Here is a 15033-nt window from a genome sequence, read left to right on the forward strand (position 1 = left end):
AGACATACTTTGCCTGTGCATTGAAATTTGCTATTCTCATTAACAAAAAGCCATTGCAACAGTATCCTTTCAAGTGTGGAAACAATAGCTTGTGGTCTATTTCGGTAATGAAATGTACAGGCTAAAGTTATTTTGGGAGCGCCCTATATGCCTAAACCACAGCCAAGCACTCCTTTTTGATCTGTGCATGTCTTATTTTGGTATCTTTTAAGGTGGCAGCCTCCCTACTTTGTCCATCGTGGTCCTATAGGAGGATCCCTTCCCAGCTTATTGCACGAAAGACTTAATGATTATCACAAAGGCTAGTATGGGTGCATCAGTTAAGAAAAGGGACCTTTTAAATCCTAGACCTTTGCCAGACATGCATCATTGCCTGTTTGTGTGATTTCTGCTAAGTCATGCAACTAGTGACCCAGATCATGTACCACACCCTGAACAGCTCTGTGGTCTGTGGTAGCTAAATGTTTCTCATGCCGCTATCTTTTGTGGCATCAGACCTGACACAGAAAAAGATGCGCATGCACATTCACACCAGTATTGTACTTTCACATCACGAGCATCCACGTGTCTGCTTGGGTCTGGGCATTGTAAATTTTGTCGTCAGAGGGTTAACGCAAGCCGTTGATGTACTTTCATGGGTGTTGTGACCACAAAGTTGTCCACAGAAAAACTACATAGGTTAACAGAAGTCACCCAGGAATTCATGGTGTAAAAATCTGGAAGAATGGAAAGTCTTGTGAATTTGTATGCTGATGACTTGCTTGTCTGAACCAACAGTGTTTGTCCCCTATCTCCTGGAATGTATCAAATCATTTAGCGTGCTGTCGGGAAATTCAGCTGTAGTAAAAGTGAATTTATGCCACACATAGATGATTTGGGGGTACATTTCTGATTTTTCTGCTGTTCACGTTCCTTGTTCTTAAAACTCCCTAGAAACCCAAACTCTTTATGACTCTTTCTTATCTTATCCATTTTTCCACCAGTGTCATTTATTTAAAAACAAAAAAAACAAAAAACAACTGGATTAATAATTCACATTTCATCAGTCATATTTTTATCACTACCTCCAAATCAGACATTTTGGATGGGGCTCTGTTCCCAAATTCATGCTTTTTTTTAAAATTAAGTCATGCTTTTTTATGACCTATTCTCAATGCCACAAACTCCCAAACATTTAGCTTCCAGTTTTCTCTATCCCAGTTAGCACAACCATGTTAGTGAAGCCTTCACCAATTAACTGAAGTGTGATTTCAGATGAACTTTCAAAAGAGAGCCTGTCTAGTATTCAAAGGTTTTTTGTCAATTCCAGGTTGATTGAATTTAAAGTCTTGCATAAGCTCCATTAGTCCAAGACTTAACAAAACATTTGACACTGTCTCCCCCGTGTGTGACAAATGTGGTATTGCAAAAGTGTCAGTGTCACACATGTTGTGGTCCTGTCTAGATATATTTGTCTTACCCAAACAGTATGGTGTGTTCATTAACCTGGAGTGTAATCTGGCCATATTTGGCTACCATGATGGGACAAGAGCACTCCCATTTAATCAAAGACAACCTCTGAGGGAAGACATCATTGCTGCAAAAAAATATTCATTTTACTGACTTCATTATTTATCTCCTTGGTTGGATTTTTGTATTTAAAAAAAAACAAAAAAAACAAAAAACGATAATGGGCATAGACAGCCGGTCACTGTATGACAAACCACAGTTCTGCTAATTTGGGTAGCAGAACTAGACATTTCATTGCTGTTTATGGTGCCTTTTGGAAAGAGATTTTTGACATCTCTTTGGGGGGGGTTTTGCTGCACTTTTTAGCAGGACAACCCCAGGACAAAACTTTGAGGGTTTTTTCACTTCCCTCCTTCAGAGGTTTTCATTATTGGCAGTGGAGAGCAGCCCAGCCTGGAATTTAGACTGGGAACCACTCGTTGTCCCAAACCTTACCTCCTCTGTGCTGTGGCACGTTAAACCATCAAGAATAAGCTGAACACGTCTATTTCTTACAGTGTACATTTGTCTTTCATTACATTTTTCATGTCAAGCATTTTCTGTTTCACCATTGTCTATTTGTATTATGTTGTGAGTCAGTATGCTGTTTAATTAAACCTTTAGACATTACATACACTATTATGCTGTATACAAATATAAGATTCTGACATTAAACTACACACTTTTTAATGATTCATTGTTGAGTGATAATCCATGTGCCCTGACTGTGAAGCAATTTGAAACACCTTCTGTGGTTTTAAATGTGCTGAACAAATAAACATAGCCTGATGTGAAAATGTGTGTGTGAGTAATGTATATTCATCTTTCACTGAATCCAGTTTTGATTGATCTAATCCTTCTTAGTCTGTTTTCTTTTAAGTTCACACTGCTACCAGTCTGAGGTGCCCTGGGCATTTCTCAATGTTTGTATTGTCCAATACAGTTTTGTTTTCCTCAGCCATTACCTGGCAACAACACAGTTACAGCACTATACAATGCCCATGTATGGTGTGACCATTAACCTGGAGTGTAATCTGGCCATATGTGGCTATTATGATGGGGCAAGAGCACTCCCATTTAATCAAAGACAACCTCCAAGGGAAGGCATCATCACTGCAAGAAATATTTATTTTACTGACTTCATTATTTATCTCCTTGGTTGGGTTTTTGTATTTTTTATTATTTTTTTTAAAAAAGGATAATGGGCATAGACATCCGGTCACTGTATGACAAACCACAGTTCTGCTAATTTGAGTCACAGAACTAGACGTTTCACTCAACTTAGAGGAGAAAAACAAACCAAAACCTTGATTCTAACACCGAGGAGTGTAATCAGGGCTTTATCTGGACTTTGGGCTGGGTTATGTACTCTGGAGCATTGGGTTTTATAATATTCTGTCCCTGTAGCTGAATGCACTTTGTTTCCAGTGGGTCAAAGTGAAAACACTGAGTTACTTCTGCATAACAGAGTAAAGCTATGGAGACAATATACAGCGTGCTGGGCCTGGAGTGGATTGACAGCAGGAGCATTTTACTATTTGTGTGTGTTTTCCTGCTGCTGACTGATTTTTTGAAGAACAGAGTGCCAAAAAACTTTCCTCCTGGACCGTGGGCTCTTGCTTTCATTGGTGATCTTTGGCGTATCCAACCTGCCAGGCTTCACTTGCAGTTCGCAGAGGTAAGGAAATATCTTTATTGCTGTGTAGTCGAAAATAAAGGGTCAAAGGCGTAAACAACAACCAGAGATATCGCACTGCACTTTTTGCATATTGATTTAAGTAAATCAGTAAATGTGAGTTTTAAAAAAAAGTCCTTAACATGTCAGGTAAATAGTAAATTATTAACTTAAATGCAAGATAACCAAACTGAACTCTATTCCAGATTCCCCTTTGTTCTCTTTACTGGAGGTCGGGGTGGGGGGGACAATATTGATACATGCTATTAATTTTATATTGTTGATTAAGTAATTTGTCCTCCAGATTTTAAAAAAGGGTAACTGAAAAATCCAACCAGCATTAGAAATGATACTTTTAAATAGACTTCAGCAGCTGATAAGTAACAGTTAAACATGGGGGTTAAAACTGAAATGGGCAATCACATGACAGTGACTTCTTAAAAAATATGTCCACTCAGTGGTCAACCACAATGTCAATGCCTGTGTTCAGTTTGCAGAGAAGTATGGAAACGTTTTCAGCCTGCGACTATTTGGTGGAAGAATTGTGGTCGTGAATGGCTACGAGTCTGTGAAAGAAGCCTTGGTACAAAAAGGAGAAGACTTAATTGATCGTCCTGTCATACCCATATTTGAACTAACAGGAAACAGAGGTGGAGTTGGTTGTGTTTTCTAGTATGAAGTTGAGCAACATCAGACTCCATTTACACCATTTTGGAGTTAATGTTTGTGTATGTTCCTAAAAGGTCTTGTGATGTCAAATGGTTATCCGTGGAAGCAACAGAGGAGATTTGCTCTTCACACTCTCAGAAACTTTGGTCTGGGCAAGAAGACCCTGGACTTATCCATCCAGCAAGAGTGCCAGTATCTCATAGAGGCTTTTGCAGATAAGCAAGGCACAAAAAATTAACTCACACAACCTCCAACTTTGAAGACACAAGCATGCACCAACAGCTACATACATTGTGTACTTAGATACTGTATCATGACACCTGTTGCATGTGATTCATGCAACTTGTCCAGTGACTCATCATATTTGATGTTTTGTTTGTGATGTTTTGGGTCCCAGTTTTCTTTATTATTATGACATGATGCAAGGGTTCCTCAGTCTTTTTTCTGTATTTTACAGGAAAGCCCTTTAATAGCCAGCCACTGATAAACAACGCTGTGTCCAACATCATCTGCTGTTTGGTGTTTGGGAATCGATTCGACTACACTGACAAGGAGTTTCAGTCTATTCTCCAGAAATTCAACAAGATTATGCATTTACAGGGAAGTTTGTCAGTACAGGTGAGAATACATCCAATAATTTTATTCATAACTGGATTTTCTTCTGTAACTAAAATGTGTTTAATTTGCAACATTGCCAAAGACATTTTATTGAAAACGAATACAGTAATGTTAGACTACTAAAACTAAAAGCCCCGTATTCAAACTACGAGTCATGTAAATGTACACAAATATTATTGTGTGAAATCTATTTTATGAATCAAAGGTAAAAGTACTGATCTGGCACTAAAATTGTCCATGTTGCTGATATTGTTAAAATTAACCAGTTGTATTTTTGCTGCAATTGTAGGATCCATAGTGTAAAAGTTTACACAGTCACCAAACAAGCAAAAGATTATTTTATGTTTGAAACATAAATCCCATTGAAGTTGCATAAATAAGGACATCTGACTTAAAAATCAGCTAAATCAGTCAACAAGCAGCCAACAGTAGCTTTATTTCCAATCCAAAAATTTCTGTATGACATGAAACTGTTGTTTCTAGTTGAGGGGAAGTTCTAACTACTTTATGTTTAGTTAGATTAGGCAATTAAATTCAGCTTTATTTACAACACTAAATCAACAGTCGCCTCCAGGTGCTTTATGTTGTGAGGTAAAGACCCCTACAATAATACAGAGAAAACCCCCAACAGTCAGATGATCCCCTATGAGCAAGCACTTGGTAACAGTGGGAAGGAAAAATTCCCTTTTAACAGAAACAAATCTCAAAAAGAACCAGGCCCAGGGAGGGGCCATCACCTGTTTACATTGCCTTGCTCTAAACCTACTCACGCACCCCTGTTGCTTGTCACGTGTTTTCATGGTCTTACGGTGTGAAGATTCATGTGCTTCTGTGCTGAGGAGTTTTTGTTTTCTGTTCTCATACTGATCCCCTATCAGGAGCTCAGTCTGAGTAGAGTTCTCTTTTTTCTCCTCCACTGCCCTTTTGTCTTCTACATTTCATTGTTTTTCTTTACGCTAGCTGTTCTGACCTGTCTCCCCAATTTGATTTTTGTTTAATGTATGTATGGTTGAAAGGGGTTCAATTTCACTGCAGGCAACTGCAAGTGACAAATAAAGGCTTCATCAAAAATCAAAATCTCCCGTGACCGGTTGGGGGTGACTGAAGGGAGGACAAAATATACATTAAAGGACTAGTGTGGGGAATCTGAAAGGAGGTCAAAAAATTTATATCTTCACTTCTTAAGAGAAAAGAAAAACAACCTCAGTTCTTGTTTACATCTCCTTGTGTTTTTGGGTCTAATATTTCATGACATTTGAAGTATAGTAGGGGTTTCCAAATATCTGTAGTTCTTGAGTTATCTGGTGTAAAAGCCAGTAGTCAACAGGTGTACCTGAAACTGTCTTCGAACTCTGTAGATGTACAACACAATGCCCTGGCTGATGAAGTGGATTCCTGGATCTCACAAGGAAATATTATTTCTGGTACAGCAGTTAATTGAGTTTGTAAAGGTCAAGATCAATGAACACAAAGAAAATATTGACCCTTCATCACCAAGAGATTACATTGATGCCTTTCTGATAGAAATGGGAGAGGTGAGTGAAGTGCCCTTTCTCTGTTGTCTACATTTCTAATAAAATGTGTGACTTGCTGCCATGTAACACATTTTTGCTCCTCTCTCAAACTTATAGAAAGAGAACAAAGAATCTGGTTTTGATTTACAAAATCTGTGTTTTTGCACTCTGGATCTTTTTGGTGCTGGAACTGAAACTACAACCACTACTTTACACTGGGGGCTGCTTTACATGATCTACTACCCTGACATACAAGGTGTGTTTATAAATCACATGAACCTTTACTACATATTTTCTAATCAATTTGCCATCTCTTTATATTCTCAGGGGTCTCTAAGAGGCCATATGTATTGTGAGAGGATGGGTGTAGGATGTGTAATTTTCCCTGTAAGTCATCTATGCTGCACACAGACTCACATTGTTTCCTGTTTTCACTGCACAGAGAGAGTCCAGGCTGAGATCGATGCTGTGGTTGGTTCATCCAGACAGCCCTCTATGAGTGACAGAGAAAAAATGCCCTATACTGATGCTGTCATTCATGAGATTCAGAGAATGGCCAACATCATCCCCCTCAATTTGGCTCACATGACAAGCAAAGACACCACACTGGATAACTACGCAATCCCAAAGGTACACAGTCCATATGTTGTTTCCCAAGTGAGATTTTTGTCAGTTTTTGAAATGACCTATCCTTTTATCAGATAATTAAGAATGTTTTTAGACAGTTTAAATGTAATGATGATAATCAAAACTGAAAACATGCTGGGAATTTGGGTATTTCACTTAAAATACTAGAAATCCTCCTTTATACGCCAACTCTAGGGGCGTATAAATATATAAATACATTATCTCAGGAACTTCTTTAAGTTTCTTGAAGATGTTTCACCTCTCATCTGAGAAGCTTCTTCAGTTGGTGGAGAGTCCCAGATTTAAGTCCTATTAGGACTGTCCCTTAAGAGGGTCACTGGCCCACTATTGATCATCTGCCTAATCACATGAGCCAAAGGTCTGAAGTACACTGGGCTTACCTGCTTGGAGAAGACTCTCCTGAGTTTCTCTGATAAAGGGATGATAAGGGATGACAATGCTGACAATGCTGTTCTGTTTTCCTTCTGTTTCTCTCTAGTTGATGTCTGACCTTTTTTACTTTGCTGATTTGATAACCACATGCTTTAAGAGCTTTCGTTACATCTGTGTGTTCCTTTCCTTTCTTTTCTTTCTTGGAGGGTACGTTTTCTGCCTGGTGTTGCAGGACCCTTCAAGAAACTTAAAGAAGTCCAGTCTCTTTTCTTTCCAAGCGCCTTACCATGACCTGGATGATTGACAACCTTCACAGACATAAATACATTATATTGCCAAAAGTATTCCCTTACTCATCCAGATCACTAAAGCAAGGTCTTCCAGGCACTTCCACGGCCACAGGTGTATAAAATCAAGCATTCCAGTGTGGTACCGCGATAGGATGCCGCTTGTGTATAAAGTCCAGTCATGAAGTTTCCTCATTACTAAATCTTCAGCAACACAACCACCATCACAGAGTGGGGGTCAGCAGATGCTGAAACGCATAGAGCACAGAGGTCGCCAAATTTCTGCACAGTCAAACAATCAATCACTACAGACCTCCAAACTTCACGTGGCTTTCAGATTAGCTCAAGAGCAGCGGATAGAGAACTTGACGGAATAGATTTTTATGGCCAACCAGCTGCAGCTGCAATCCTGACATCACCAAGAGCGAAGGAGGCCCAACAGATGCACGCTGCATAACGCACGCTGCCACTGGACTCCAAAGAAGTGGAGACGTGTTCCCTGGGTTTGTCCGGTGCCAGCATTGTGCCAAGTGTAAAGTTTGGTGGAGGGGGGGATTATGGTGTGGGGCTGTTTTTCAGGAGTTGAGCTCGGCCCCTTAGTTCCATTCAAAGGAACTCTTAATGCTCTAGCATACCAAGAAATTTTAGACAATTTCATGCTCCCAACATTGTGAGAACAGTTTGAGGATGGATCCTTCATGTTGCAACATGACTGTGCACCAATGCACAAAGCAAAGCCCATAAAGACACAGATGAGCAAGTTTGGTGTGGAAGAACTTGACTGGCCTGCACACAGTCTGACCTATAGATAGAAAACCTTTGGGATGAATTAGAGCAGAGACGGCAGGGCAGGCCTTCTCGTCCAACATCAGTGTCTGACCTCACAAATGTACTTGTGGAAGAATGGTCAATAATTCCCATGAACAAACTTTTAAGCCCTCTGGAAAGTTTTCTGAGAAGTGTCCAAGCTGTTATAGCTGCAAAGGTTGGGCCAACATCATATTAAACTCTATGGATTAAGGATGGGATGTCACTCTATTATAGCACAGGATGACAAGTTCCAACATTCGAGGAGGGCTCAGAGTAGATTGCTACTCCTCCCTGTCAAAAGGAGCCAGTTTAGGTGGTTCGGGCATCTGTAGGATCTGTAGTAGGATTCCTACTGAGTGATGTGTCTCAGGCATGCCCTATCAGGAGGAGGCCTCAGGGTAGACCCAGGACAGACTGTAGAGATTATGGATGGATGGATAGATGGATTATTGTGTAATGTGACACAATAATCCATTTAACTTTAGTTATATGAAATTAGCTTCTTCCATCAGCTGATTTTCCACCAAATAGCAAATGAACACAAAATGCAATTTTTTTTATTTTTTCCATTTTTAAATTTCTAAATTCTTGAGAATTCTTGATTCTGTCCAAAACTTTGTTTCAAAACTTGCATTAGAAACAAACTAGTACAAATAGTAAAAAAGACATTAAATAACTGTTTAAATAATAATTTATTTAATCCTGGTATTTTTTCAGGGTACCATAATCATAACTTTACTGCACTCGGTCCTGTGTGATGAATCGATGTGGGAAACTCCACACACCTTCAACCCTCAACATTTTCTGGACCAGGATGGTAAATTCAGGAAGAGAGAAGCCTTTATGCCTTTTGCTGCAGGTTAGTCAGTAGTTACACCACATATCCTGTTCAATTCAATTTAATTCAATTTTCTTTATATTGCACCAAATCACAACAACAGTCGCCTCAAGGCACTTTATATTGTAAGGTAGACCCTACAATAATACATACAGAGAAAAACCCAACAATCAAATGACCCCCTATGAGCAAGCACTTTGGTGACAGTGGGAAGGAAAAACTCCCTTTTAACAGGAAGAAACCTCTGGCAGAACCAGGCTCAGGGAGGGGCGGGGCCATCTGCTGCGACCGGTTGGGGTGAGAGAAGGAAGACAGTGTGGAGACATGCTGTGGAAGAGAGCCAGAGATTAATAACAAGTACAATTTAATTCAGAGAGGTCTATTAACACATAGTGAGTGAAAAAGGTGACTGAAAAGGAAAATCTCAATGCATCAGGGGAATCCCCCGGCAGCCTATGCCTATTGCAGCATAACAAAGGGAGAATTCAGGGTCACCCGATCCAGCCCTAACTATATGCTTTACCAAAAAGGAAAGTTTTAAGCCTAATCTTAAAAGTAGAGATAGTGTCTGTCTCCTGAATCCAAACTGGAAGCTGGTTCCACAGAAGAGGGGCCTGAAAACTGAAGGCTCTCCCTCCCATTCTACTCTAGGAACAGCAAGTAAGCCTGCAGTGCAAGAGCGAAGTGCTCTAATAGGGTGATATGGTACTACAAGGTCATTAAGATAAGATGGGGCCTGATCATTTAAGACCTTGTATGTGAGGAGCAGGATTTTGAATTCAATTCTGGGTTTAACAGGGAGCCAATGAAGGGAAGCCAAAACAGGAGAAATCTGCTCTCTCTTTCTAGTCCCTGTCAGGACTCTTGCTGCAGCATTTTGGATTAACTGAAGGCTTTTCAGGGAGTTTTTAGGACTTCCTCATAATAATGAATTACAGTAGTCCAGCCTGGAAGTAATAAATGCTTGAACTAGTTTTTCAGCATCACTCTGAGACAGGATATTTTTAATTTTAGAGATGTTGTGCAAATGGAAGAGAGCAGTTTTACATATTTGTTTAATATGTGCGTTGAAGGACATGTCTTGGTCAAAAATGACTCCAAGGTTCCTCACAGTGTTACTGGAGGCCAAGGTAATGCCATCCAGAGTAAGAATCTGGATAGATACCATATTTCTAAGATTTTCAGGGCCAAGTAAAATAACCTCAGTTTTATCTGGATTAAGAAGCAGAAAGTTAGCGGCCATCCAGGTATTTATGTCTTTAAGACATTCCTGCAGTTTAACTCATTGGTGTGTGTTATCTGGCTTCATGGACAGATAGAACTGGGTGTCATCTGCATAGCAGTGAAAATGTATACTATGTCTTCTGATGATACTGCCTAGGGGAAGCATGTATAATGTAAACAGAATTGGTCCTAGCACTAAACCCTGTGGAACTCCATAAGTAACCTCAGGATGTGAAGAAGACTCTCCATTTACATGAACAAATTAGAGCCTATTAGATAGATATGATACAAACCACTGCAGCGCAGTACCTGTAATACCTACAACGTGCTCTTATCGCGCTAATAGACAATTATGGTCAACAGTATCGAACGCTGCACTAAGGTCTAGCAGGACAAGCACAGAGATGAGTCCACTGTCAGAGGCCATAAGAAGATCATTTGTAACCTTCACTAAAGCTGTTTCTGTGCTGTGATGAGCTCTGAAACCTGACTGAAAATCCTCAAATAAGCCATTCCTCTGCAGATGATCTGTTAGCTGTTTGACAACTACTCTTTCAAGGATTTTTGATATGAAAGGAAGGTTGGAGATTGGCCTATAATTAGCTAAGACAGCTGGGTCTAGAGATGGCTTTTTAAGTAAAGGTTTAACTACAGCCAGCTTGAAGGCCTGTGGCACATAGCCGATTATTAGAGATAGGTTGATAATATTTAAGAAGAAGAAGAAGAAGAATCCTTTAATTGTCCCACAAGGGGAAATTTGGGTGTAACAGCAGCAAGAAAGACACATATACAAACAAACAGTACACAAGACACCGAACATGTTGATGGTTTGGAGGAAGTAATTACTGAAGTTAACTCAGAAAGATCAATTGGAGAAAAAGAGTCTAAATGAATATCAATGGTACTAAAGGTTTCTGTAGATAATATTACATTTGTGAGATGATTATTGGTAATTTTTTCTCTAATGATTAAAATTTTATTTGTGAAGAATTTCATGAAGTCATTACTAGTTAACATTAAAGGGATGGTTGGCTCAGTAGAGCTCTGACTTTTTGTCAGCCTGTCTACAGTGCTGAAGAGAAACCTGGGGTTGTTCTTATTTTCTTCAGTCAGTGATGAATAGTAAGATGTTCTAGCTTTATGGGGGGGCTTCCTTATAAAGCAACAAACTATTTCTCCAGGCTAAATGATGATCTTCTAAATTTGTAACACGCCATTTCCTCTCCAGCTTACGAGTTATCTGCTTTAGGCTACGTGTTTGAGAATTATACCATGGAGTCAGGTACTTCTGGTTTGAGGCCTTATTTTTCACAGGAGCTACAGTATCCAGAGTTGTACGTAGTGAGGAGGTAAAATTATTAAAAAGATAATCGGCCTCTGTTGGAGTAGCGTCCGGGTCACTGCTCTGCTCTATGTTGGTACAGGGCATTGAAGAGGATAACAGTGGGTGGATTATATTCTTAAACATAATTACAGCACTTTCAGAAAGACATCTACTGTGATGAAGTCTACTCTCCACTGCTGTGTAATCAATTATTGTAAATGTAAATGTTATTAGGAAATGATCAGACAGCAGAGGGTTTTCAGGAAACACTGTTAAATGTTCAGTTTCTATGCCATATGTTAAAACAAGATCTAGAGTGTGATTAAAGTGGTGGGTGGGTTCTTTTACATTTTGAGAGAAGCCAGTTGAGTCTAATAACAGATTAAATACCATGTTGAGGCTGTCATTTTTAGCATCTACATGGATGTTAAAATCACCCATAATAATTATTTTATCTGAGCTGAGCACTAAATCAGACAAAAAGTCTGAGAAATCAGACAGAAATCTGTGTAAGGCCCAGATGGACGATAGATGATAACAAGTAAGACTGGTTTTTGAGTTTTACAGCTGGGGTGGACAAATCTAAGCATCAGGCTTTCAAATGTTTAAAAGTCTGTCTTAGTCTTTGGTTGATTAATAGCCTGCTGCGACAAATTGCCACACCGCCCCCTCGGCCTGTGCTTCGAGATTTCTGGTAGTTAGAATGACTCGGGGGTGTTGATTCATTTAAACTAACATAATCATCCTGCTGCAACCAGGTTTCTGTAAGGGAGAGTAAGTCAATTTGTTGATCAATTATTAAGTCATGTACTAACAGAGACTTGGAAGAGAGAGACCTAATGTTTAATAATCCACATTTCACTGTTTTACTCTTTGGTTCAGATGTGGATACTGTATTGTTCTTTCTTTGTGGTTTTTTATGTTTAAGTTGTTTATTGCTGGTTTTAGTTTGTTTTTTTTCTGTTTGACAGTTGGGATCCTGTAACACAGTTACATGTTTTTTAGGGGTACGTGTTTTATAGGGTACTATAAAATGTTTAAAGACAAAGACAATGTTAGCAGTTGTCTTTGCTTCATGGGACACCAGAAAGGGTTCAGATGTGAAGCAAAACATCAGTTTTCCTACAAAGACTCCAATCTTGATCCGTTCAAGACCTTTCTTGATTGATGTGCAAGTGCGTACGCAAATTTCATAGCATTAAACTTTAACCTGCCAGGTCCCTATTACAAAAAGTGTGCATTTTATGTGCTGGCATTCTCTAACAAGGCAACACTGTCATCTAAATCAAGCAGAGTATTTCCAGTAATGTGTCCAAAGCACATTTCCTGTTGTGTGCTACACATGAGATAGGGCAAGTTTAGCCACTGTCATGAAATGTTTTTCCTAACATTTTACAAACTTCATGTGTGAAAATAGTTTTTTTTAAAGATAGGTTTGTTTTTCCAGAACTACAAAAATAATCTGTGAATTAAGGTGAATGTCTTTGTGAATGAAACCTCACTCAACTTCTGGTGTATTCTTAGGTAAGCGCGTGTGTCTTGGGGAACAGCTGGCCAGGATGGAGTTATTCCTGTTCTTTACCTCCCTCCTCCAGAGATTTTCATTCACTGCACCTGCTGGAGAGCAGCCCAGTCTGGAGTTCAAGTTGGGAATAGCTCGGGCCCCCAAACCTTATCGCCTCTGTGCTGTACCACGATAAAGCAATAAATAGCACATAAACTGCCATGTTTCTTTGCATGTATCTTTATCAATCTAAAAATTGAGGGTATAGCTTTTTTCAGGCAGCGGGGCTTTATTAAAACAATCTAAAATATTTAAGTGTGCAAAAATAAATAAAACAAACTCCTTAAAAGAAATCACTGGTATGCAATTTCCTGCAGTCGCTTCCTCTGCACATTGTCTTTGTAGTTAAAACGCGACGTGCTTGAATAAATTGCATGCTTCTCATTCAGACCGCTATTTGTTAAATTTCACACTGTGGTTTTATTCTGAGGTTTGGAAGGTGGAAAAAAACTCAATAATACACAGTTCAACGTGTCGCTCTTTACTGTCGCTCTCTGTCAATTAAAATCACTGTAGTTTAAGGTCAACTTTGATGATTTTAAAAAAGTTCTGTGGAGCATAAAGTTTATGTGAAAGAAAATGAAATGTCAATAAAAGATTGAATCAATTAAAAATTTGTATATTTTTTATTTATAGTATTTGTAATACCAAATTCTGTCATGTCACTTATGAAAAGTAACACTTTCAGAGAGTTTCTGAATTTGAACCATGAACATGAAGGAGTATTAATTCTGAAAACTGCCTTAAACCTCAAGCCACTTTTATCTCACGAACATGCACCCCGTCAAACTTCTGGGTTTTCCCTGTAAACCGTTTGAAGTTACAGATGGAAAATATCTTGTGAAAGAAAATCACAAAAGCCAAGATAGCTAGAGACTTTTAAACAGTTGAGGCTGAAGTACTTTGCGGGACTACAAACGCTAGCAAACGGGCTCAGTGAGAAAAGATGTTCGAGTGTAAATCGATTTCTCTAAAGAGTTCTCTGTAAGTTTCTTTTAAAAATTTTCTAAAACACATTTAAGATCCAGGATGTGTTTAATTTCCATGTCACGGAGCAGTTTTCTGTTACAGTTTGATCAAATTTATGTCATTTTTTTAATCTTTATAACCTTGATTATGTAAGTCTGTCCTTCCGCACATTTTGACTTATTGTGTCAGGATAAGTACAAATTCAAATAACCAAGTTGTCAGCGTGCTTTTCAAAGTAAAATGATTGATGTCACCGTGTCGCTTGCTCGGTTGACCACTGGATTATGTGCCAGCAGCAGCATGTTTAATGAGAGCAGATGCTGAGAACACTGATGTTTCAAGTCAACAGAATCTTTGTGGTGATGAAAAACAGGCAACAGAAGTAGGGCAACAAACTACTCAAAAAAAATGATCAAAGTTTCTGCATTTGCCAGAATGCCACAAAACTAGGTCACTGGCCTCTTTAAGACATTTCACTCCCATGAAAGAGATCACTTTAGTCAGGTGCTCCTCACACAGCAAGTCGTCTGACGATCGATTCACAGCAAAAGCCTTTTTGGATGGTATCTTGATAAGACAACCCAGACAGGATGAAGTTCTGGTGAGCGTTGTCTCAATCTTTCATCTATATGTCGAAAGTGATGGTATGTGCAGTCTTTGAGAGACAAAAACATACAGAGAAACATGTTACAGTCGTTGATTACTAGGAGACTCTCCCTGTGGGATAATGCAGTTTTTATTTCTCTCCCTATTCCTGTCCTGTCTTTCAGGTTCTGCGTGCCGCAGGTGAGTAGCCATAAGGCTCGTTAGCCACGGGACCAAAACCAACGTGTCCCAACAGGCTGCTGGCAGCGAAAGAATTGAAGGTTAACATGCTTGACGTGAGGAAATACTTAATCTCAGTTCATCTCAGTTGTGTCAGCAGGATAGAACATTGACAGCAACGTGTTTTCTCTTATCTGCCACGGTGTTATGACGCTTGTACTTCTGTTAATGTTATCAGCTTCAAGCTTGCACTGGAAAGGATGAGACA

The 15033-nt window shown here is 39.3% G+C and overlaps 1 protein-coding gene across 1 annotated transcript; it reads left to right on the forward strand.

The window, feature by feature from the left end:
• Positions 1-2965: 2965 nt before the first annotated feature.
• Positions 2966-13167, forward strand: LOC134620085 (cytochrome P450 2J4-like). The gene is made up of 9 exons (XM_063466014.1): positions 2966-3166; positions 3654-3813; positions 3907-4056; positions 4290-4450; positions 5809-5985; positions 6082-6220; positions 6407-6594; positions 8799-8940; positions 12992-13167. Exons 1-9 carry the CDS (start codon positions 2966-2968, stop codon positions 13165-13167), a joined length of 1494 nt encoding a protein of 497 aa, XP_063322084.1.
• The last annotated feature ends 1866 nt before the right edge of the window (positions 13168-15033 follow it).

Source organism: Pelmatolapia mariae, linkage group LG23 (assembly GCF_036321145.2).
Source record: "Pelmatolapia mariae isolate MD_Pm_ZW linkage group LG23, Pm_UMD_F_2, whole genome shotgun sequence".
Taxonomy (NCBI): Eukaryota; Metazoa; Chordata; class Actinopteri; order Cichliformes; family Cichlidae; genus Pelmatolapia; species Pelmatolapia mariae.